General features: G+C 42.4%; 1 protein-coding gene across 1 annotated transcript; it reads right to left on the bottom strand.

Moving 5' to 3' along the window:
* Window positions 1–9,188: 9,188 nt before the first annotated feature.
* Window positions 9,189–19,661, bottom strand: cav1 (caveolin 1). Its single transcript, XM_041038989.1, has 3 exons — window positions 19,321–19,661; window positions 18,195–18,362; window positions 9,189–11,418 (listed from the first exon to the last, which is right to left on the bottom strand). The coding sequence occupies exons 1-3, from the start codon at window positions 19,354–19,356 to the stop codon at window positions 11,077–11,079; spliced, it is 546 nt and encodes a 181-aa protein (XP_040894923.1). The 5' UTR covers window positions 19,357–19,661; the 3' UTR covers window positions 9,189–11,076.
* Between the last annotated feature and the right edge of the window lie 2,305 nt (window positions 19,662–21,966).

Genomic DNA, 21,966 nt, shown 5'->3' with positions numbered 1-21,966 from the left:
CTCGGCTCCTCTCGTGGCGCGTAAAGCTCCGCCTCCTTCCCTCCAAACTCCGTGACGCGTCCAGGTGCTGCTGAGGCTCCTCGCTCTGTGCGCTTCAGGTGAGACAGGAAAACTGAGCTAAAACAGTAAATTACCAGCTCTGGTTAGTGATTATCATGTTGCACAAAACCACTAATTACAACTAAGTCAATTCGATTAAGAGAGAAGCGCCACAGATGGACGCCTTTATGTATTTGTATTTATTTTACGTGTTTTATGTAGTATCATACGCGAGATGATTTCAAGTCTGATAGCCGATCTACTCTGATGTACTAAAGGAAGAGTAAATTCCTTATTACCCAAGACAGAAATTGGATGAACTTGGTTTGGAGGGATTGATCCAACATTCTTTTATCTGAAGAGAGAACTTTAAACAAATAAAACTTATTTACAGCACACTTTATTTCACTAATGTAACTCTGGCTGAGCTTCAGAGTAAAACAAAAACAAAGACGAGGTAAAACTCAGGCAACATGTGGAGGAAAGTTCTTTCTTCTCCAGCTTCCACCTGACTCTCCTGCAGCACCCCGGTGAGTCAGACTCCTGGTTGTCATGTTAAAACGGCTCACTCAGCCATAAATAATGATCGAAGTTATAAAGGCTAAACCAACTGTGTAAATGTGTGTGTGTGTGTGTGTGTGTGTGTGTGTGTGTGTGTGTGTGTGTGTGCCTCAGTCATGAATCACAGAGGGCAGCACAAAAAATTCCTTTGTCCCACTTCCTGAAAGCAGGGCAGTTGGAATGAAGACTGGAAACCCTGATAACAGAGTGTGGATGTAGAATTAATAGGTGCAGAGCTGTTGAGAAGAGGCACAGCGGCTGTTTGCGCTCACTTTCTGACAGACTCAGTGACATGTGAGGATTTAATGAGACAGACAGACAGACAGGGCACAAGTGTGTTCAAGTGGGTGGACGAGTGATCTCATGAAATCGGTGACATCTTCAACTTAAAAACCCTACGTATCACTCTGACTATGGATGTAATGAATGTTTCAGTGAGGTAAAGGGTACTTACAGAGTAGCACTTTCCTCTCTCCTCCTCTTTTTCCAAATTTTAACAACACTCTATAAAGCTCATCTGCTTTTCAGTGTCTGCTACATTCATTCATAGAGAAATTCTCTGGACAAACTCCACAAATTCATCTGCGTTTCTACTCTTAACTCCCTGATTTCCCAAAGGAAAACGATATTGCCTCTGACATTACACCAGAGAGCCCTGAAGCTGTCTGCGTGTGCATCACCAACCTTCACTTCACCTTGACAGACCATTGCAGTGAAGAATGTGTGTTGAGTTATAAAATACAGACTCAAATCAACCAAACTGCATATCAAAAACTGAGGAGTACAGATACCATGAATCCTGTGCGGTATCTCCTTCATCTGTACATGATCACCTCATGAAGTGACGCTGTTTGAGGTCATCAGCTAAATGGCCAACATTTAAATGCAGTTCAGAGGTGTTCATACTGTGACAGAGGCTCACTGTGTGAAACTGTGATACCGGTGAGCCACAGGTTTCCGCACTCCTTTACTCTCTGTAGTCACTGTTTGTTGGAGGAACTGTGTTTTGCATTACCTCAGGGCCTTTCTGATGCAGTTGCCAAGGGGTGTGTCTGACGCAGGGTGTGTGTCCGTGTGTGTCTCACTGTATACCCGAGGGGTGTGTCTGTGTGGGTCCTGTGGTGGTAAACTCTACTTTGGCTCGGGCCCTTGTCTTGGCAGGGAGCAGCAGAAGAAGAGAAAGGAGAAAGAAGAGGAAAAAGGTTGGAGCGCTGGTAAACATGACATTCCTGGCATGCAGAATGTGGAAACCTCAGTGTGTGACACAAGCTGTAGGAATGATCTGCATCTTACAACCACAACACCTGCATCACAACAACTACACACTTTCTATTTTCTGTTTCTATTTTCTCCTGATGAGGTTTTTTTTTTTTTTTTTTTTTTTAGCAATTTGGTTGAACTGAACCTTTAAAACCTACTACAGCAGCATGCATCAGACCTATTATGGTGCCACCTGCTGGTACTCCACGTGAACAGGCACTGTTAGTCCCTCAAGACGTGAAGGGATCCTCAGGTCAGGTTAATTTCCAGAAAGTGAAGAGAGTAATCTCACAGACAAAGGCAGGGGATTATCAGGGAGGAGCAGGGCTGCACTCAGTCTTGATTTTACTGCTTCTGTCGACCATTCCCATGCACCTAAACCTGGCCCAAAAGAGGTTATTTATCACCTGCACGGTCAATACAAACCCTGGTTAACTGCTGACCAGGACAGTAAACTCTGATTGATGCTCTTGACCCATCAGAGGCCCTGGCTGGTCTCATTCTGCAGATGGACTCTTTACCTCTTACAGTTCCTTTAGCTCACGAGCAGAGCGGTGATTGAGTGTATGCCACCTCCATCACTGTGAGCTGTGTATCTTCACAGACAGGCTTCTTCAGTCGGATCATTACGATTCATGACAGATAATGACAGAGCGGTTCATAAAAGGTTACATGAAAACAGGAGGTCGAGGGAGGATTTTTTTCAGTCGATGCTCCTGTCTATACTGCGTTGACTTAATGAGAGAACACTTCAGTGTCTGCTGACCAAGACTGCTCACAAATATAAAGTCTAAATAGGCATTACAATTAATGTCTGGGTGCAGTGCTCTGCAGTGTGTGTAAGATTGAAAAATCCTGCAGTGAGATTTTTCTAGACGAGAAAAGTTGGATCTGTTCATCAAAAACTCCCCTGTGTTGGTCCAACATTGAATTTTGGTTTATTTTTAAAGGAAATTTAAAGGAAAAGGTGAGGAAATTTAAAAAAAAAAAATCTTTTTAAAGATTTTATGCAGTGTTACTTTTTTTTAATAAGTGCATGTCTTGCTTAATGTTTTGGTTGCCTCTTGGTTACAGTCTCGTCACTGATCAGACCACCCTGCCAGAGGGCTAGACTCTATATTTCCATGTCTGCAGAGATCAGTGCTCCCATCTTCCATTACCTGTGTGGTAGATAAAGACCCAATGAAAAAGGAAACCAAAAGATTACAATCTCATATATCACAGGAAATGGTTACTGCAGCATGCTGGCAAGAAAACTGTCAATAAGATTCTGCTGCGTCTGTATCTGCCGATCTGTGCAGTCATGGCCGGAGTCACATCAACACAGCTCATATGAAGTCCCTCTGAAGGCCATCAGTGGCCGTTATAAATCTAAATAAGAAGGAAGGGTATCAGCTCAGGAAAGATCGCACGTGGCTTCATCAACATTCAAACCACATAGTTCATCCAGGGTGAGAAAAGAAAGAAACTCAGATAATTTTATGTTTCAGTGTATTAGATGCCTCCAAAGCCACATAATAAATATTCACATGTCTCAAAGTAAAGTCAAAGTAGTCAAGAATGACACTTTTTTTTTTTTCAAAATTAAGATGTCCTTACTGCATTCAGAATACAATGGATATTACTGGATTGCTTCATTTCCATTTCCTTCTGTTGTCTTGGTCTCATCTTGTTAAACAGTTTATGGGAATGCTTCAAGAGCTCTTAAATTCTCTGGTCCTGGTTGTTTATCTGTGGAAGCTCTGACTAAAATAAACCACAGTCAAGTGGCAGTGAAATCACAGTGCGACATCCGGGCTTTATGCTGCATTTCAATTTGCTTTCCCCCTCAGTATATATTAACGCTTGTTCTCCTCTTCTTGTATTTTTGATTCTCCCTGTTTTAATGCAAATCTGCAGTAAGTATGTTTATTTAACCGTGTTGTTGTGGACAAACAGCGCTCTTGAGATCCAACTAAAAAGTCACACTTTCATTTTACAAAGCTGATCTAAAATTGTGTTGATGTTTATGCCTCGAAGAGGATGCAGGATGTTGTCTTGTTGATTTTCTGGGCGGCTTTAATTCACCTAACGTCCTGCTTCTCTTTGTTCTTGACTTTATGAATTAACAAAGGATGCACAAGCCAACGTTAAACACATCTGTAGAGGAGGACAGCACACATTTTCCTGCCAGCCTGTCTTCAGAACAAAAGCATTGTGTTGGGTAGATCAGTAGAGAGGTCAATGTTCAAACAACACAGAGGATAAAATCTTTTTCTGTTATTGTCCAGTGAAAAACACAGAATTGGATATTTTTCCTGAATGTCGTCAGAAGAGGTCACCTGAAATACACAGAGGGAGAACATGAGCGGTGATACAGAAAACAGCAGCACTTACAGAAAAGCAAAATTCATCAGCACAATGTTCAACCAACAGTAGATATCTGAGAAAAGCCGTACGGGAACACCTCAGCTGAGAGCAACAAAAGTGGAGACAGGACCAACAACTGAAGACCACATCACAGATTCACTCTTTAAGATTTATTGTATTTAGTTGTTTTGCCTTGAACTCTAAACACAGATGTGGTAAAGGTGACGTGTCGTTTCAAAGAGGAGACAGGAGAACCAGGTGTGCCGGGGGGATGAACATCTGTAAAAAGGGCTGGTGTGGTGGACACCGAGCCGGAGGGGATGGATCTGTGCCAGCCTTCCTCTCGCTTGATGTCATGGCACGCTTCATCATTTTCAGTATGCACCGCTGCAACAGCTGAGAGAGTGTGAGGCCAAAAATGATTCAGATTGTTCCTCTGGAACTGTTGGATAGTGGATTTGCCCTTTGTGTGTGTGTGTGTGTGTGCCTGTGTGTGTGGCCAAAGCAAATTTCAGAGAATGGAGGGAAGAGAAATTCAGTTCAGGACAATAATGGAGTAAAACAGCAAGGCATTACAAATGTGGTGTAAACGTGCAGGAAAGGGAAATCTGTTCCTTTTTGGTCAGCAGAAAGCCTCAGAAATCATCAAGCACAAGCTCACACAGATATTTAATCATCATCCTGAGTTTTATCGGATCCTATTTCTCAGTTTATGACTCCTCTGTCTCTGTATCTTATGTATTTATGTTCTTTTGGCTGCCAGGGAATTTCCCCTTAAGGATCTCCAAAGAAATGGATCAGAAACAAACTGTTACAACAAAGAAAATGCAAGTGGAATTTCCTCATTAAACATGAAAAATCCCATTAACCTCAAAGGGCAGTACGTAAGATAATACAGAAATGATCATTTCAATTCATTTCTGTCTTTTGGACAGAAGAATTGAGACACAATGCCCTGCAGGCAAACAGCCCGAGAGCTCGCTGTGTGTGTGTGTGAGGTTGGGGTAAACCAGGACAGCAGCAGCTTCCCTGAGGGTTTGTTTGTTGAAACCAAATAAAGAGGACGTGCTGCAGAACAAAGAGGACAGTGTGTGTGTGATTTTACTCAGAAATGACTTTTAACTGCAGATGTCCTCTGCTCCTCTGGAGAGCTGATGAATGAGCAGTCAGTCAGCGCCCACTGATGGTTGTGAGTCATCAGCAACAGGCTGCACTCTGCACAAACCCCTGTTCACAAACAAACAGAATATTGTGTAAAATAGAAAGAAAAAATAATGTTTTTTGTTAAGAGAGAAAGACTTTAAAGAATTTCTTGAAACCAGCATAAAAGTCAGGCCACTGGGAAAGAATGAAAACTTCAGAAAGGAGATGAAACAAAACCAATTCTTCTGCTTCTTTACACCTGATCATGAGCAAGATGATGATTTAATGTGTTTACTATGAGGCAACATTAACTTGTTTCCATTTGTTTTAATACTGTTTGAATAGCAAATACCTCAGAACACTAAACATGCGCTAAGTAAACACATAAAGGTGAATGTAAAGATAAAATTCACCATAGAAACTCTGACTTTTTACAGTCAGGCATCAGGGCTTAAAAGATTTTACCTAAACAAAGCCCACAGAGGTGCAGTGAAGTAAATGTCCTCTCAACCACCATTTTCAGGGAAGGTGATTGTCTCTACTTGATGTATATTGACAGCAACAAATCCCACAGAACCACTGAGATCACACTGCTGTGTGTGATCTGTCTGCTGCGAGAGAAAACAGCTGCTGCTGCTCCTACTCCTGCCCTCCAGGTGGTTCAAAGCCACGATGTTTATGTCACCTGGTCTCTCGTCTTTCCACCGATGAACACTGCTTACACTGACTGAGTCACCCTGACCTGACGAGGACAGAAGAGACTGAACGTCATGTTTACCTCAGGTTTGTTACATCTGTTGTCTGGTTGCTATCTCTCTCTCTCTTTTTTTTTAACCTCAGGGTGCTTGTGCAGCAAACAAGAAATAATTTAGTGCTTCTCACTTTGGAGAGGAGATAAATGTGCGGCAGAAGTGGGCAGATAAATCAGTCAGCACTTAGATAACACTCTCATAGAAATATCAGCGCTGATTTATTCAAGCTGAATAGGCAAAAGCTCATCTCCACTCACAGTGTTATGTGATACAAATACAACATGGCAAAGTTAAAGTGATTTAAATAATTACTGTGCAGTTTTAGTGGTCTGGTATTTTCTATTGACACACACAAAAAAAAACAGACTTTCTGTCCTTTCCATGGAAGGTCCTGTCGGCATCAGCTGTTAAAGTACAGGACAAAGAAGGAATAGATGATTCCAGCTGAGTAACACTGCGTGTCCAAGGGCAGGTGGGCACTAAAGTCCATTTACTTTTTTGAACTTTTGGCCTGATCCTGTTGTTCATGGTTCGATCTGGGATTCTTAGTTTCAGTTAAGGGAAAACTAAATGCCACAGCTCACAATGGTGTTTTTAGACAATAGTGTGCTTCCAACATTCTGGCAGCGGTTCGTGAAAGGCCCCTTTCCTGTTTCAACATGACAATATTTCCATGCAACAAAGCCAGGTTGATAAAGAAATATGTTTCCTGTGTTGGTTCAGAAGAACTTGACTTGCCTGCACACAGCCGTGACCTGAACCCCATCCAGCACCTTTGGGACACACTGAAACGCTGACTGTGACTCAGGTCTAATCACCTGAGTCAGACCTCTGTCTGAATGGAAACAAATCCCGGCAGCCAGATTCCAAAAATCTGGTGGAAGACCTAAAACCAGAAGAAAAGAGGCTGTTGTAGAATTGTTTTCATGCACTTAGTTTTTGGATCAGATATCCAACAAGCACATGCTGCTGTATTGTTTGGCTGTCCACATACTATTGGCCATTTAGTTTCCATATGCATTTCTGACTTTCTTCCACTAGAGGGGGATGTGGTACTGTAAAAGCTGAGTGAAATTTCTTTATTTTTGGAAGTTCAGACTGATGGGCCACCAACAGGCCAAAATATCAGTTCAAAGGACAATAACAGTGTTTCAACATTTTCATCTACACATACTGTACATCTCACTTTACATATGTTCAGAGTTTTGATTGTATTTATCTAAACATTTATTAACTGAGTTTTTAAACTTACTTGAGCTGTTCTTTTTCCTTCCCAGTTTCACTGTCTGAGCAGAAAGTTAGGTTTGTAGAAAAGACCAGGACCCACAGATGATGTGCGATAGAACAGGCAAACTTACCTCCGCCTCACAGAGCAGCACTGAGCTACCAGCTGCTGGTAACTTCTCACCCTGGTTGTATCAGGTCATTGCCATTAGCTCACAAGCACCACTGTCCAGTCCTGTCGTGTGTGTGTGCAGGTAACAGAACCGTCTCTGTGTTCTCTCATCCTCCTGTTATGTCTGCTTTAGTCCTGCAAGTCACTGGAAATTTCCCTTCTGGAGCAAAAATGAGCAGGTTTCATTCTGCCAGGACCTTTAGCGGCATCCTGCTCAGGGGTTCTCTGTTGTGGTCCAGTTTGATTGTAGTATAATGATGCTTGAGTGTTTGTGTGGTCAGACTCTTGAGGTCAGAACAGAGGGCCTGTGTGGCTGCAGGTTTTTGTTCCAACCAAGCAGCAGCACACCAGACTTGACTCATTTAATCAACTGATCTCAGTCTTCAGACAGCTGATTGGTCAAACTGTGTGCTCTTCATTGGTTGGAACAACAACCTGCAGCTACATGGCCCTTTGTGGAACAGTTTGGACACCTCTGCTCTAGAACGTTTAGTTTATTCAGAGGAATCCACAAATCCAATCTGCTGTTTCTGCTGGTAGTTAGAAGTGATGTATCCCCTTACCTTCTACAATGAAAGTGTAATTATGTATGAACACATGAAAAACACATATTAAACTGATTCTAAATCAGTTCAATTCTGTTGATGCATTGTGAAAAACATGATTTAAACATGACCTTCTTTACTGTATATCACATTTTATGTTTTCTATGACGCAGACCGACAAGAGTCTTTAAAGATTCAGTATTTTTTTTTTTTTTAGCATACATTGATATTTTAGACCATAGTATGCAAAACTCTGGAGAACCCTTTCCTGTTTTGACATGACAATGCAACTATCCACAAAACCAGATCCATAAGGAAGTTGACAGGTCACCGCAGAGACCCGACTCAACCTCAGTCAACATCTTTCATATCCATATACTTTTGGCCATGTAAAGTAGCTCTGAGACTCCAATGTTGTGATAAGACATGAGAAACACAGACCTCTGCCAGCTTATGCCCATAAACTGATACAAAACCCTGGAGGCAGCTTTGTCCATTGCATCCTTGAAAATAACCTTTGAATGATTAATACAATGAACCACTGTTAAGTCGACTTGACTCCATTTTCAATATGTTAGTGTTGAACAACACAGTTTATAGTAAGAGTCCAGGCTTGTTTCAGGCTGCATAATTATGTGCCTGCTTTTTGTGTAAATTCATTTGAATATAGTCAAGAGACCTGACTCTTGTCTCATGAGCGTTGCCCAACAGTTTTATTTGTTTCTTCTGTAACCATGGAAACGTTGTGCCAGGCTTGGAGGAAAAAAAAAAAAAAGAAGGCTATGAGCAACACTACAGGCATTAAGCCTTTACGGACACACACTCAGATACAGATACCACAGAGGCTCGGGTGGACACTGCTGCTGCTGGAAATTATATTTCAGCTGCTCTCGCTCCAGCTTCAGTCTTATGTATTTTTTCCACATGTAGCTTCAGCTGGCTTCTTCCTGCAGCTCAGATGAATGAAACCAGTCACCAAGAATCTACTGTGAATCATTACACAAGCAGGATTTGCTCTGACTCAATATCACAAGTAGAAAAAGAACAAATAATCCACTGTTAATATCTGACTTTCACGGAGGGGCACATGCTAGTGATCACTTCATCCATCCTGGTGATGAAAAAAACATAAACAAATGAACACTGGATTATATTAAATTTTAATGTGCACAGCGTTATATTATACAGTAAAAGCAAGGAAGGAAAAAAATCATTTTTATAAAAATATCACCTTTTGAGCTTAAAATACTCATTTCAAAAAAACAGGTGCTATGATATTACCATCCCTGTGAGAAGACAGCAGGTAGACTGAAGGTGACGGAGTCAAAGCGAGCTTAGTGTCTCTATAAAACAGAACGCCCCACCCCACCCCAACCCCACCCATCCCTGGGGTGGGAGGCGTCAGTCTGATGCTTTTCAGCATTGTGTCCACAGTCGAGAAGCAGGGCAGCAGAACAAACTCATCAGAGGAAATACAAACAAAACAAAAATTAAGAAGACAAAAAAAAAGGGGGGCGGAGGGTGCAAAATTATGACCAGATAACAAATAAAAATGCATCCAGAATCACACATTCCACCTCACATTGTCTTTATTCCAATGCATTAACCTGCGTAAGTACCACAGTGCGACAGAAACGTCTCCACACACACGCTCGGAACTGCACGTCCTAAGTGCAACGTGCGCAAAAGTAACTGTTAGTACTCCACTACCTTTGCAAATGAGTTATATATAGAATGGAGATTTTCATTAGTGCTGTTCACTTACAATACTTTCCCATAGATTAGTGCACTGGAATGAGGCCGTAACTTGTAAAGTCTTATTTTCTGCATAAACAGCCATACAGTACATATAAGATATCAAAACAATGGCACCCCTAAAGTTCTTCATTTTCACTGTGTAGAAAAAAAAGGCGTTCACTAGGGAATCAAGATGATGTGCATTTAAAAGCAATGAGCTTCACTGAAAAATGAAAGGTCTAACTTGAAGTAAATAAAAACAAAACAACAGTTTTATCAAAATCAAATGCTAACATCCCCTGTCACACACTCATGAAAGGATGAGGATGATGGTGATGAAACCTGCGCTGAAAGGTTTTGCTTGAGGTGGAGGCGAAGTAAGAAGCTGATGCACAGAGCGAGTGAGCTGCAAATCATTCCTGCATCATCAGGTGGTGTGGCAGGCGTGGCGGTGGTGGACGGCGAGTTGCTGGCAAGGTGACGCAGGTGCATGCAGGAACGAGGGCAGGTTCAGTGTGTCAGACTGCTGGAAAGCGGGGCGAAGGGGGGGTGGGAGGTTGTTTTTGGTGGGTTGGAGGTCATGTGGGGCCAAGGGTGGGGCTGTGCTGTGCTGTGCTGTTCAGCTCGCAGGGGTTGTTTTGTTTTTGCTGAGTCAGACAGAGTTCAGCAGCGGCTTTTCTTTCTCTCTGCTTTGACCCTCCCAATTCCCGTGCCCTGCCCACAGGCTCCAAAACAAACACAAACAAGCGCAAGAGAAGACAGTGATACACTCTGACATCCCCTCTTCACATGATGAACTCAAAGTGACAAACTCTCCACAGAAACAGTAAGAATGGAGGGACTTGACATCATGTGGCAAAACTAACAGAAAACAGATATGGAGCTTGGATGCCTGCTTGACAAAACTAACAGTGAGGAATTAAAAAAACAACAAAACGACAACAACAACAACAACAAAACAAAACAAAACAATGGAACACAAACAAAACAACAAGAAAAACCCAGAAGAACAACCCTTTGATTTCCTGTGCCCACCCGTTTGGTTACGTCAACACTGGTGAGAAAAAACAGTTGGTGGAAAAGTGCGGGTCCAGGTGCTGTGTGACCACGCCCCTTCACCTCCAAACATCCCCCACCCAGCTCTGGAAACGTCTCACCTCTCGTTGTCCAGAGGTTTTTTTTTTTTTTCTTCTTCTCTGTTCTGACTTTTCCCTCCATCTGTGTCACTCCAGCCCTCCCATCCTCCCTCCCCTCTTTCCATTAATCCTCCTCCTCCTCCTCCTCTTTTTGGTCTCTACACCTCCTTGGTCATGCGAATTCGGACGCTGCTGAAGCACTTGCCCATGGCCTCGAACAGCGGGTCGCAGAAGGTGTGCACGCAGATGGAGTAGACGCGACTAACGCAGTGGATCTCGATCAGGTAGCTCTTGACACATGGCACCACAGCCCAGATGTGCAGGAAGGACAGGATGGCGAAGAAGATACCCCAGATCAGCGCCAGGGGGATGCCGACCAGCGCCGTCAGCAGTCGGTAGCACCAGTACTTGGTGACGGTGAAGGTGGTGAAGCTGGCTTTCCATACACCGTCGAAGCTGTAGGTCCCTGCAGGCTCGGCAATGACGTCCTCAAAGTCCACCTGAAGAGGAAGAAAAAGAAATAATTGTGAGAAAATGCTGGCAAACACACTTCTGTCAGGTCTAGACTGACATGTTATAGAGGCAATGATACTACTGATTAGCTTCTTAATGTCCTGCACAGTCACACAATCGTGTGGACCCCCCAATCTTCTAAGTCAGAAGCAAACTGAACAGTTGTGTGCTCCTGTTGATCAGTAGATGCCAGAGTCAGTAAAACTGAATCAAACCATTTGTTGCAAAGATATAGATCACATACAAATGCACTTTATAACAAAGATCAAATATTTTATTAATCATCTGGCTCATCAGTTCATCTGGACAATCGCTGAAGTTCCTGTAATCACATTTCTGGATGGAATGGCTTTTACATGATGTCTGTAGTTTGAATAGCACCACAAACACAAACAGCACATGAAAAAGTAGAAGTAAACAGGACAGAAGGCTCCCTGGTGACACAGAGTATGATGGTCATGGGGCACAAATCAGCCTTTTATTTATCAGCAAAATCCACTGACAGATTTAATATAGAGAGATAATTTAGAAGGCAGTGGCATCAGTGGCTGTCAGATAGGATTTTTACAAAAAGCCTGAATAAAATAATAAAATAATCCCAAACCTGCCGACAGTGAACAGTGATTTTGGTGAACTCGTCCTTGTGTAAAAAACCATGACCGTCATAAACAGAAAATGAATTGTTCTTCCCAGTCCACAGAAAACCCCACATTCACCTCAGACTCATCACTATAACCCGTCAAACGCCTTCATCCATCGCCAAGAGAGTTTCACAACAGTCCTGATATGGTGCAAATGAAACCATCACTGACTTTACTTTCCTTCAAATGTGAACTCATTACTTGCACATAAATCAGCTCACTGCGCTCTCTGCTGCAGTGATATGTCAGTTTGCTGAGATGGAGGGTGGGATTCCTGGCACGATTTACATCTCTCCTCTCAGTGACTGGTACAGTCTAACCACCAACATCTGCCTCGCCCAAAATACTGATTACTACACACACCATCTCTGGCATCTGCTTTGCTTTCTGCAAATCATCCCAAGGATTTTAGTCTCCAGAGTCTCTAGAAAACACTGTAGATAGACAGATAGACAGACAAATAGATGGATTTGAACTGAACGGCCCAGTTTTCAGCTATTGTTAAGTGAAATGATGGCCACAAATGGACCAGATGTAGCCTATAAAACACTGACAGGACTTTGGCTGCTCGGTGGTTTAAGAACACCATGCCACTGTTTGATTTATCTAAATAATTATCAGGCTGAATCCAGCGCCTAGAAGCTTTTACATTTGCTGTTCTAAACACTCAGTGTGTGGTACATCTTAGGAAAAATCCTGTGGTGCACAGGAAGTGATGTGTTTCACATTTCTGGTTTGTGTGGAATAAACTGGAGGAAACTTCAGAGTTAGTGTGATCGGAGACGGTCACCACGACTGGACAAACTACAGAAACCTGTGCGGGACTCGTCTGACATACATCCCAGAACCGCCCACAGTGTCTGACTGGCACGTGCTCTGTGGGACACCTCCCATTAAGGTGAACCAGGACACTGTGCTTCTCCTCACTGTAAACACATCTCTCACACCTTTAATGGGACGATCCCTGCAAGTATCCATGACCTGGTCTGTGCTGTTTAAAGGAGGGAGGGTAAAGTGACAACTCACACACTGTAAACACAATGCTGACTCGCTCTCTCTCTCTCTCTCTCTCTCTCTCTCTCTCTCTCTCTCTCTCTTTCTCTCTCTCTCTCTCATCCTCTCCACAAGCATCTGAGCACAGAGTCAATATTTATTTTACAGTTACTTGGAGACTGTGTCTTGTCTAACGGACCGGTTGGGCTTCTGATGGCTAATGGCTGTAATACTAATAAGTCACGGAGATATTATCCAGTGTCACGCTGATGGTGAAATGGAAAAGTGAAGTGCTTCATTCCTAAGTGTGATACTATCCACTGTTTGTGTAAGTGAACGTGACGCCCACTTACACAAACTGACTGCTGACATGAAGGAGAAGAGACATTAAGGTTTAATTTGACCATTTTAGATCTTTGAAAAGGAAACTGATCTGTTAACTAACAGTTCTGCATGGGGCCACTTCTATCTTACCACATATCCATGTTTAAGTAGACATGATTCATATGATTTAAATGGAACGAGAATGAAAAGCTCTCTGTCTTACTGAAGGAATTGTTAGACATTTGGGAAATGCTCTTATTTGCTTCCTTGTTTAAAGTTACATGAGAAGACTGATACCACTTTCACATCTGTCTGTTAGACATTAAGCAGGACCCAGCAGCTGGTTGGCTTAGCTTACAGTAGCACAAAGAGGAAACCGTTACCCTGACTCTGTTCAAAGGTCAAAAACAATCCACCTACCAGCAGTGTTGTGTTTTTTACACACTATTTCCAGTCTTTATGCTAAGCTAAGCCAACCATCTCAGTGTAGCATTTAAATTAAAGATTGATTTGAAAATATAAACATATATAACAATACTGACAGTGCTATTTTAACACAAAATGTGTAACATACTACGTATAATTATTATTCCCTGAAGTTTATATGTCAAAATCTATAACATTTGGTGAGTTCAGCCTATAAAACCTTTCTCAGGGCTTAATTGCATGCTCTTATTCATTATGTAAGAGTAAATATAATGTTTTTTCCAATCTTGGATGTCTTACTTTGGAACAGAGCTCTTCAAATATCCCAGCACAGTTACTTTTTTTTTTTTTTTTGCATTGAAACAGCAGCTTGTAAGTCCAATTCTTTTACTCCGTGCAGCAGCATAAAGCCTCTCTCACAGCACAGACTGGCGGAGCTCACTGCAGCCTTATAATATAAATCTGACTGCAGCCACAAAACCAGCGTGGTGTCCATTTAATTTTTCCACAGCTACAAATTTTAAAGTGGACCCACTCTGAGCCAGTTTCCAGAACTTTCATTGAGACTAAATGAGAGCCTTCTGCAGAGCGGTACAAACACAGCCACAGCAGGATGGTGGAGAGTTTTTAACTTCATGAAGTCAAGTTATTAGTTGCTATTTTTTTTCCCCAGCTTTTTGGTTTTCTAAATGCTGTTGTGTGCACGGCATTATGAGGAAAATCATCACAGTGTGTACTGTAGCAGCTGAGTTATACTGAGTCAAAGAGTGGACCTCTGTGGTCATGTCAGAGGTTTGATATGAAACAATGGAGTCTCAGGGTCAGCATGTGACCAGTCGGCAAGGCAACTGTACTATTGGGTAAATAAGGCAATGTGCTATTTCCAGAGCTCTATCTTCAGGCTGTCAGCTATGCTTGAACAGACAGAGTGGGTCTCTGGAGGAGAAGGTCAAAGTGTGCTGCATTAATGGACTCTTTTTGTTGGTTTGAGGGCTTTGGTCGTCAGGGGAAATGTTTGGATTGGTTCAGGAGAGAGATTAGGATGATTGGCAGCTGAGACATACGTGACCAGCGGGAACCGACCAAAGGCTCGTCTCACTGATTTAAACAGGAGTTGTTTTCCATCCAACATGGTTTAAGTGAATCATCACAAAATAATGAAGTGACCACAAGTTTATATCACATTACAGATTAAATCTCTGAAAGCAAATGTTAAAAAAAAAATTCCCTCATATCATAAAACCCCTTCAGCTGAAATTTCACATAAATCCTTTTAACAAAATGTTTCTGATTCTAACTTTTAGCCAAAAGCAGTTGTCAAATATGTCATCAGTTTTAATGAATACTGTTTGTTAAAAAAAAATCCTTGATGCTCTTTTATAAAGCAACAAAACCTTTGCATATATTTTTATGATATATCAGTAGTTTTTGTTAAATTTGCATGACATTTGGATGGAAACAAATCTCACTGCAGCGAGTTTCATAAGCACCAGATGTCTCAGCCCGCAGAGGAATGTGTAATCATCTAGTGCGATAAAAGCACAGATATTGTCAAAACTCAAAAGGTACATTAATAAATCAATAATAAACATCCAGAATGAGGCGGTAAAATAAAAACATGACCAACACGTCGACCAATCGTAAGTTTTGTAGCCCCAGAGGGAGTGTTTCATTCCATTCGATCTGACCTTCAGGACTTTGGATCTGCTGCCGGAGCTCAAGCTTCTCACAACTCCCTCTCAAAAATGTTCTCCAGTGGGGGCATTTTCTCTCCAATGAGTACTGGACTCAAGCTCCTCCTCTCTGCTATATAAAGATCCACAGCTTCTCCAGAGGAAAAAACTCTCTTCGCAGGGCAAACTCCACATGCACGTCAGTAATGGAACTTGTTTGATGTGGCCAGGTGATTGAGGCCAGCTGCAGGAGCTACAGGAGAACAGCTTGTATTCCTTTGATTGCAAGAATGTTGTGTGTGTGTGTGTGTGTGTGTGCGCATCCTCTCAACATACAGTATGTCTAAATACACACTGTGAGCGCTGTATGTGGAGGTGTGTGTGTGGTCACGGAGGATTGCAGAATGAAGGTTGCTGGAAGGGATTCCCCCGCTCTTGCTTTTCATTGGGGCGCACCAAACACACGCTTCCACTTGGCAGAACTGTTTCATTGACCTCAGAGCACCTCAGAGCCACTGTATACAGCACACTGTAAAAACCATGAGCTCATTTGTCTGGTCTGTGAAATACAGTCGTTCTAAACAGTTGGTGCATGAAATATTCACATTCTGTACGTAAGTAACAATATCACAATGTAAAACTACTCCATTACAATTTCATGCAAAGATGTACTTGAAGTAGCAAAATGAAATGTGCTCTTTAACAGTCCCTGCCAGTGCCACTATGTTATTATATATTCTTATATTGAATTATCATGACTAATGCATTATGATGAAAGTAGCATTTTGATGTTATTTTTGGCTGATTTGAAACTAATTCAAATTGTTTTTCATACTGTTTTGGTGGTTTAGCTATGAGCATAAGAGTGCGTTGTATTTTAATGCTTATCATACATATTAAAGTCTTCATTTATTACTAGTAACAGCAGCTGTCAAATAAGCCTTTGGTTTTGAGCATAGGTTTAAAGTAGCATAAGATTAAAGTACTTAAATCAAGCAGAAGTTTGATTTTTACAGTGTACTCGCATGTGATTTCAGATAATTTCACCAGCGGTCTGTTGAGCTGATTAGAGAGGGGTGGGCCAATCATAAAGCTGCATTCTATTCTGAGACTGGAAGGAGAGTCTGACTCACTGTCACAATGGAGGAGGGAGGGAGAGAAAGCAGAGAGCGGTGGAAGAAGTGGGGACAGAAGCAGAAAACGGGAAAAGCAGAGGCTGAAGTTCTTTTTCTTAAAGAAGATAAAGAATTAGAAAAAAAATAAATGAAAAATTTCCCCCCCAAAATTCAGGCTTTGCTTCTCTTCAAAGAGAAGAGCTTATTAAAATTCTCATTTGTCAGACTGTTCATGTGAGCTGCAAGAAAGATTTCTGCATGGTGGTCACTGACAAGGCACTTCATTTTTTTAAGACATCAATACATCAAATTCACCATATTTCCCTTAAAAAACTATCACATGTAAAACACATTTATCATGTGTCACATGGGAAGAACATGTGGTTTTCAGACATGTACAAGTGAAAAATGAAGATATGTATTTCTCATGTGACAGTGCACAGGAAGCATGTACTGTGTGTTTGTTTCACACTTTTAATCACTCCTTCTACAGCCAATGAGACTCTGTTCAGAAGAATCTTTCCAATCAACAAAATAAATAATGACAGACTGTGACTTCTTCTGTGACTGGAAACTGACAGCGGCCAGTAAAAAGCAACACATGGATACTTGCTACCCTGACGCAACTACAGGAATGTAGGGAGGAAGGGAAGGGAGGGGGGGGGGGGGGGGGGGGGGGGGACAGAATGGGAGGAAAGAAGGGAGGAGAGATGGGGAGTGGAGAGGGATATCCCCTCAGACTAACCACCTACTTGGGTGTTTCCCTGTTTTAATAAGGCAGTTTAGGTATTTCAAAGAGCTAACCCCTCCTGTCCCATGCAGGGAGCTGTTTGACCCCACTCTGATGTTTAAAAAAAAAAAAAAAAAAAACCTGCCCCAGCTGGAGAAGAGGGCAGCCGGGCTCAGACAGCTGCTGTTCCACGCTACCATGTGGACGAGTCAGGTGGCTGCTCTGAGCTCCCTCCCCGTGTTAACTCCTTAAAACAAAATAAACAGTCGGTATTTGTGCGGCCAGGCTGCTCTCTTATGGAAAGAATGCTACGTTCCCAGCAGCAAGGCGTGTGTAACAAGTACAGTGGGAAACGTGTGTTCAACAACAGGAAATTCGTAATGTTTCCTCTGTAGGAGCGAGGATGTTCGCGTTTTCTCAAGTCTCAAGTCCACGTGCGTAATTATGTGTGCGCACATAATTACACATGTGGACTGTTTGCCATTGTGTCGCCTTAGTGCGTTTCAATATCTCTGCAAAACGTCTTCCCAAAAGGAGAAAAGTCCCCGAGGAGTAAGATGACAGCAACCACAGCGCGCAACTGAGAGCAATAGCACTGAGTGCACTGAGTGCGCCTCTGACGCGCAAAGCCGCACATTACGCCACTTTGGCAGCTCACAGACTTCGGCGCAGTTTCCCTGACTTTATTTCAGTTTACAGTGATTATCAGGCTGCTCCACTTAGCAGAAATAAAGTCTGCAACAGGTGTTCTCATGACGTTTTGGCTTTAGGAGCCGCAAAATACAGAGAAAGCTCAGAGCAGCTGCACGTTACCCTCAGATTTAAAACTCAAAAGGTAACAGCCCTCTAGGTTTGACTCACCTTGACAACGTCGTCGTTTATGTGCTTGGGGTCCCGGTTGACCAGGTCGATCTCTTTGGTGTGGACATCCTCCATCGTCTTCTCGTTCAGGCTGTCGTTGTCCATGTCTTTATTGTTGGGTTTGTAAATGTTCCCTTGTTTTCGGATGAACGGCGAGTGCAGAAACTCCTGTTAGGATCCGGAGGAGGCAGAAAAAGAAGTGAGTGAAGAGGAGGAGGGATAGTGTGCAGCGCGCTGAGAGGGAGAGAGACTGGAGCTGCGAGTTACCAGCCTGCCCTACAAACAGGGATGGGTTTAAATGAATAGAAAGTGAAGCACCACACCCCTCGAACCAGCCGCAAGGGGTCCTCACCACCCATACAGAAATCTAACATCCTGACATAGTTTATTCAACATGTACCTGCGAGCATGGCAACACTTTTAAGAAATGCGTAAAAGCGCATGTTCTAAATATGAATTAATTCTCCTTTTAAGACGCAGTTTCTCAATGTATCTTTGAACCGATAGGTGTTATCAACTATATTTGTGATCTGAGTTGTGAATAATGTGTTCACATTAATGCAAAACGTGTTGAGCTTCCATGTCCATCGCTTTAGAAGGTGTGTGCGTAAAGATCCCTTTGGTCCCCACAGTCCCACTTTGTCCCTTGTGAGTCTTTAAAGCACACACTCGTTTATACTCACAACCATGTGGCTTCATTAGTCAGTGTCAAAGCACGTGCGTAATTTGTGACTGAACTCTTAGATTTGGAAAAGTCTGTGGGTTTTCTCTCCTTCGCGCTTTTACGCACGAAATTGAAAAACGATTTGATGCGTAAAACAATTATCGTTTACTGTTGTCGACAATAGTTTTAGCAGGTAAAACCCCCATGGTAACCCCCGTGATAATGCATACTGAATGGTTCTTCACAGTCCCTCACATGGTGTAGGAGAAGCGTTCATGACTAGGTGCCAGAAAAAAAAACGATAACGAGTGAGACACAGCCCTCTGGAATTGGGAAAAAAAACCCCACACGAATGAAAATTGTCAGCGAGAATAATCAGCCTGTGGTTGAAGAAAAATCAGTGCCATCTAAAAAATATTGAAGTAAAAATAGTACCAGCTGTTAAAAAGAGCCATACTGTACCTCCTGTGTTTCGCCGTCCTTCAGTCCTCCTGTCATGCTGCCCTCAAGTTTGAACAGATTACCGCGGTGAAACACACAAGAAGACAACACTGGAAAGTCGAGTGGGAGGCGTGGAGGCAAACTGAGAGGACCGGGGTTCTTCTCTGGGACCTGTAGTGATCTAATTCCTGCCCTTTTTCTCAGAACGTGACTGGAATTTAATGCCCGAGCTGTGAGGGGAAACCTCTGGTGTTTCCTCTGGTCCCGCAGAGCGCCTCTTCGCAGCCCGGGAGTCACCTGTGAGCACAGACAGGAGAGTCACCGTGTTACCTGCCCGACTGGAGGACACACTGACGTGATCTCAGTCTGAAGGGATGGTGTTACTTGCGTGGAATTACTTTATTTGGGGATCGAGGCAGAGTATAGTAACCTTTTTGTTCAGTGAAATGTGGGCGTCAGTTGGGGATGGCAAGGTGTGGATAACTGCCATACCTTAGCCTAAGGGAGACCAGTTCAAGTGGTTATAATGGGCAGAAGAAAGCAAGAAAAATATAGCAGAAATAAAAATGGCATGAATAAACTGTCTGTCGTCCTTTGCTTGGTTCATACTAATATTATAAACCCGGATATGGTTACTCCAGCTGTTGTTTTCAGCTTTTTAAGGTTGTTTTGCTGGTCACTCTGGTCTGTTTACATTCTTCTATCAACTCACCTTGGAGTGACACAAGCTAGCACACTCAGCTGTTTTCAGCCAGTAGATGTGAAAGGTGCTGTTTGTGGGTGTGTCTGATGCCCCCCCCCCCTTTTTTATGTAATATTGCAGTTATAAATGTTGCTAATCCATTAATAAAAGCACATGATTATATTGTAATAATATATGTAATAATAATTTGTTACTAAATGGATTGTGGGTCTGATGCACTGCAGTTTTTCATGTAAATGTAAAGGTCAACGGTCAAATGGTCCGTCAGAGTGATTTTCCTGATGAGTTTAAAAGCTAAAAAAACCCCCAAAAATTCAAAGTAATAAAACACCAGTCAAAGTCATAGTAAAATCTAAAAAGATTTCTGACATGTAGTGGCACTGACCTTCTGTATCTGTAAGTCTGTGTATTAGCACCTTTTCTTTGGTCCATTTCTTTGAATGGACCAAATCTCGATCCTACCCCTTCACCCTGGTGGAGGTTGAGCTGCAATAATCACTGAACCTGCACAGTGAGGAAGGCGTTAGCCAAAACACGTGTGCATGTTATTCCTCTCATTCCTATATACACATAAACTGAGGACACCAAAGGGTTTACTGATTCAGCTCATTTTGATGCAGCAGCTTTTAACAAAAAGTGCAGTGAATCTTTGTTGTTGCCTCTGTGTTTAACCGTAAAGCACTTTGTGCACATCTGCTTTGGTGAGGTGCTGCATAAATAAACATCCTCACTCTTCTTTACTACTTTGGATTTTTCAGTATCAATATAACCAATGGGCACCTGTTTCACATGAATATGTTATGCCTCTGCAGACTCACAGAGGCAGCTGCATCAGGAGTTTTTGGCTTGGGGGCAAATATGAGCATATTCTGAAACATCTTCCATCTGTTAACATATTCTATAGTATGAAAAATGTTGGTTTTGCACTATATGAACAGCCTCTAGGACTTAAAATTGATTAAAAATGAAGATGATCATTTGGTGTCAAACTTCAATGGTCCTTGCATGAGTCATAAGCAGGTGTGACTTTGCTTTTGGAGGCTGAGATATAAAAACCTTGAAGCGCTGTCAACGTGTGACTTCCCCTGCAGCCTTCACCACCCAAACTCAACGTCATTTTAAACTGAGGATGAATTATGGTGCTGTGGCAGAACAGGATCTGTGGGAACTCAAAGTCGAGGCAGTTTAGGTTTACGATCAGGTGATCGAAAACATTCAATGTGTCAGTCAGAGCAGTGACAGAACAGATTCTTAAACAGCTGTTTCTGTCCCCAGTGCCAGTGGTGTTTCCAGTATGGAAGATGGCACTGGAAAAAGCTGTGTAAAATGCCTGATTTTTCAAACGTTGATAGCATTCACATTTAAAAGGATGATTATGAGTCCATGCAGCATGATAAAGGCTGTGTTGACTGGATTCATCATAGGCTTATGATCATGGTTGATCACAGGCAAAACAAAGAGCTGAAAGTAATTTGCACACAGTAGAAAGCATGTGATTTCTTGTCAGGTGCATATGTGCTAACACACAGGATGTGATGTTTAGCTCAGTGGACTCAAGACAGATGGGAATCCCTGTTGGTCATGCAGGGAGTGTCTGCATTAACAGAAGTATTACAGCAATAGCAAAGGCAGCACTGAATGAAGTTAAAGGTCAGGGTCAGCTGCTGAGCACTTGAGTGACTATTGTTCCCTGAGCTGAGTTGTGAGGGGGGTTCTGTAAACATCAGGAGGGCCAGTAGGTCTATTACTGAGCCATTTGTAATTGTGGTACCTATTGCAGCTTGTCTGGGAGCCATAGTGATAGCAGTTGTACTTACATAATTAATTTATTACATTGTAGCTACTACTAAAATTATCTGTTATTTTTAAATGAATCAGTCTATGACTGGAGGTCAGAGGTCAGACTTCCCTTCACTCCAACAGCAGAGATTTGTAAGCATTTGAAAGCAACATCAGTGCTCAGA

The sequence above is a fragment of the Toxotes jaculatrix genome, chromosome 5 (assembly GCF_017976425.1).
Source record: "Toxotes jaculatrix isolate fToxJac2 chromosome 5, fToxJac2.pri, whole genome shotgun sequence".
Taxonomy (NCBI): Eukaryota; Metazoa; Chordata; class Actinopteri; family Toxotidae; genus Toxotes; species Toxotes jaculatrix.
The sequence above is the reverse complement of the archived record's forward strand: the minus strand, read 5'-3'. Positions and strand labels throughout refer to the sequence as shown.

Bases quoted from the DNA above. Each gene is read 5' to 3' on its own strand.
- cav1 (XM_041038989.1), bottom strand. From the start codon at position 19,356: ATGACAGGAGGACTGAAGGACGGCGAAACACAGGAG. The intron at 18,363-19,320 runs GTACAGTATGGC...GGATCCTAACAG, and splicing joins AGGACGGCGAAACACAGGAG to GAGTTTCTGCACTCGCCGTT. The intron at 11,419-18,194 runs GTGAGTCAAACC...CTTCCTCTTCAG, and splicing joins TAAACGACGACGTTGTCAAG to GTGGACTTTGAGGACGTCAT.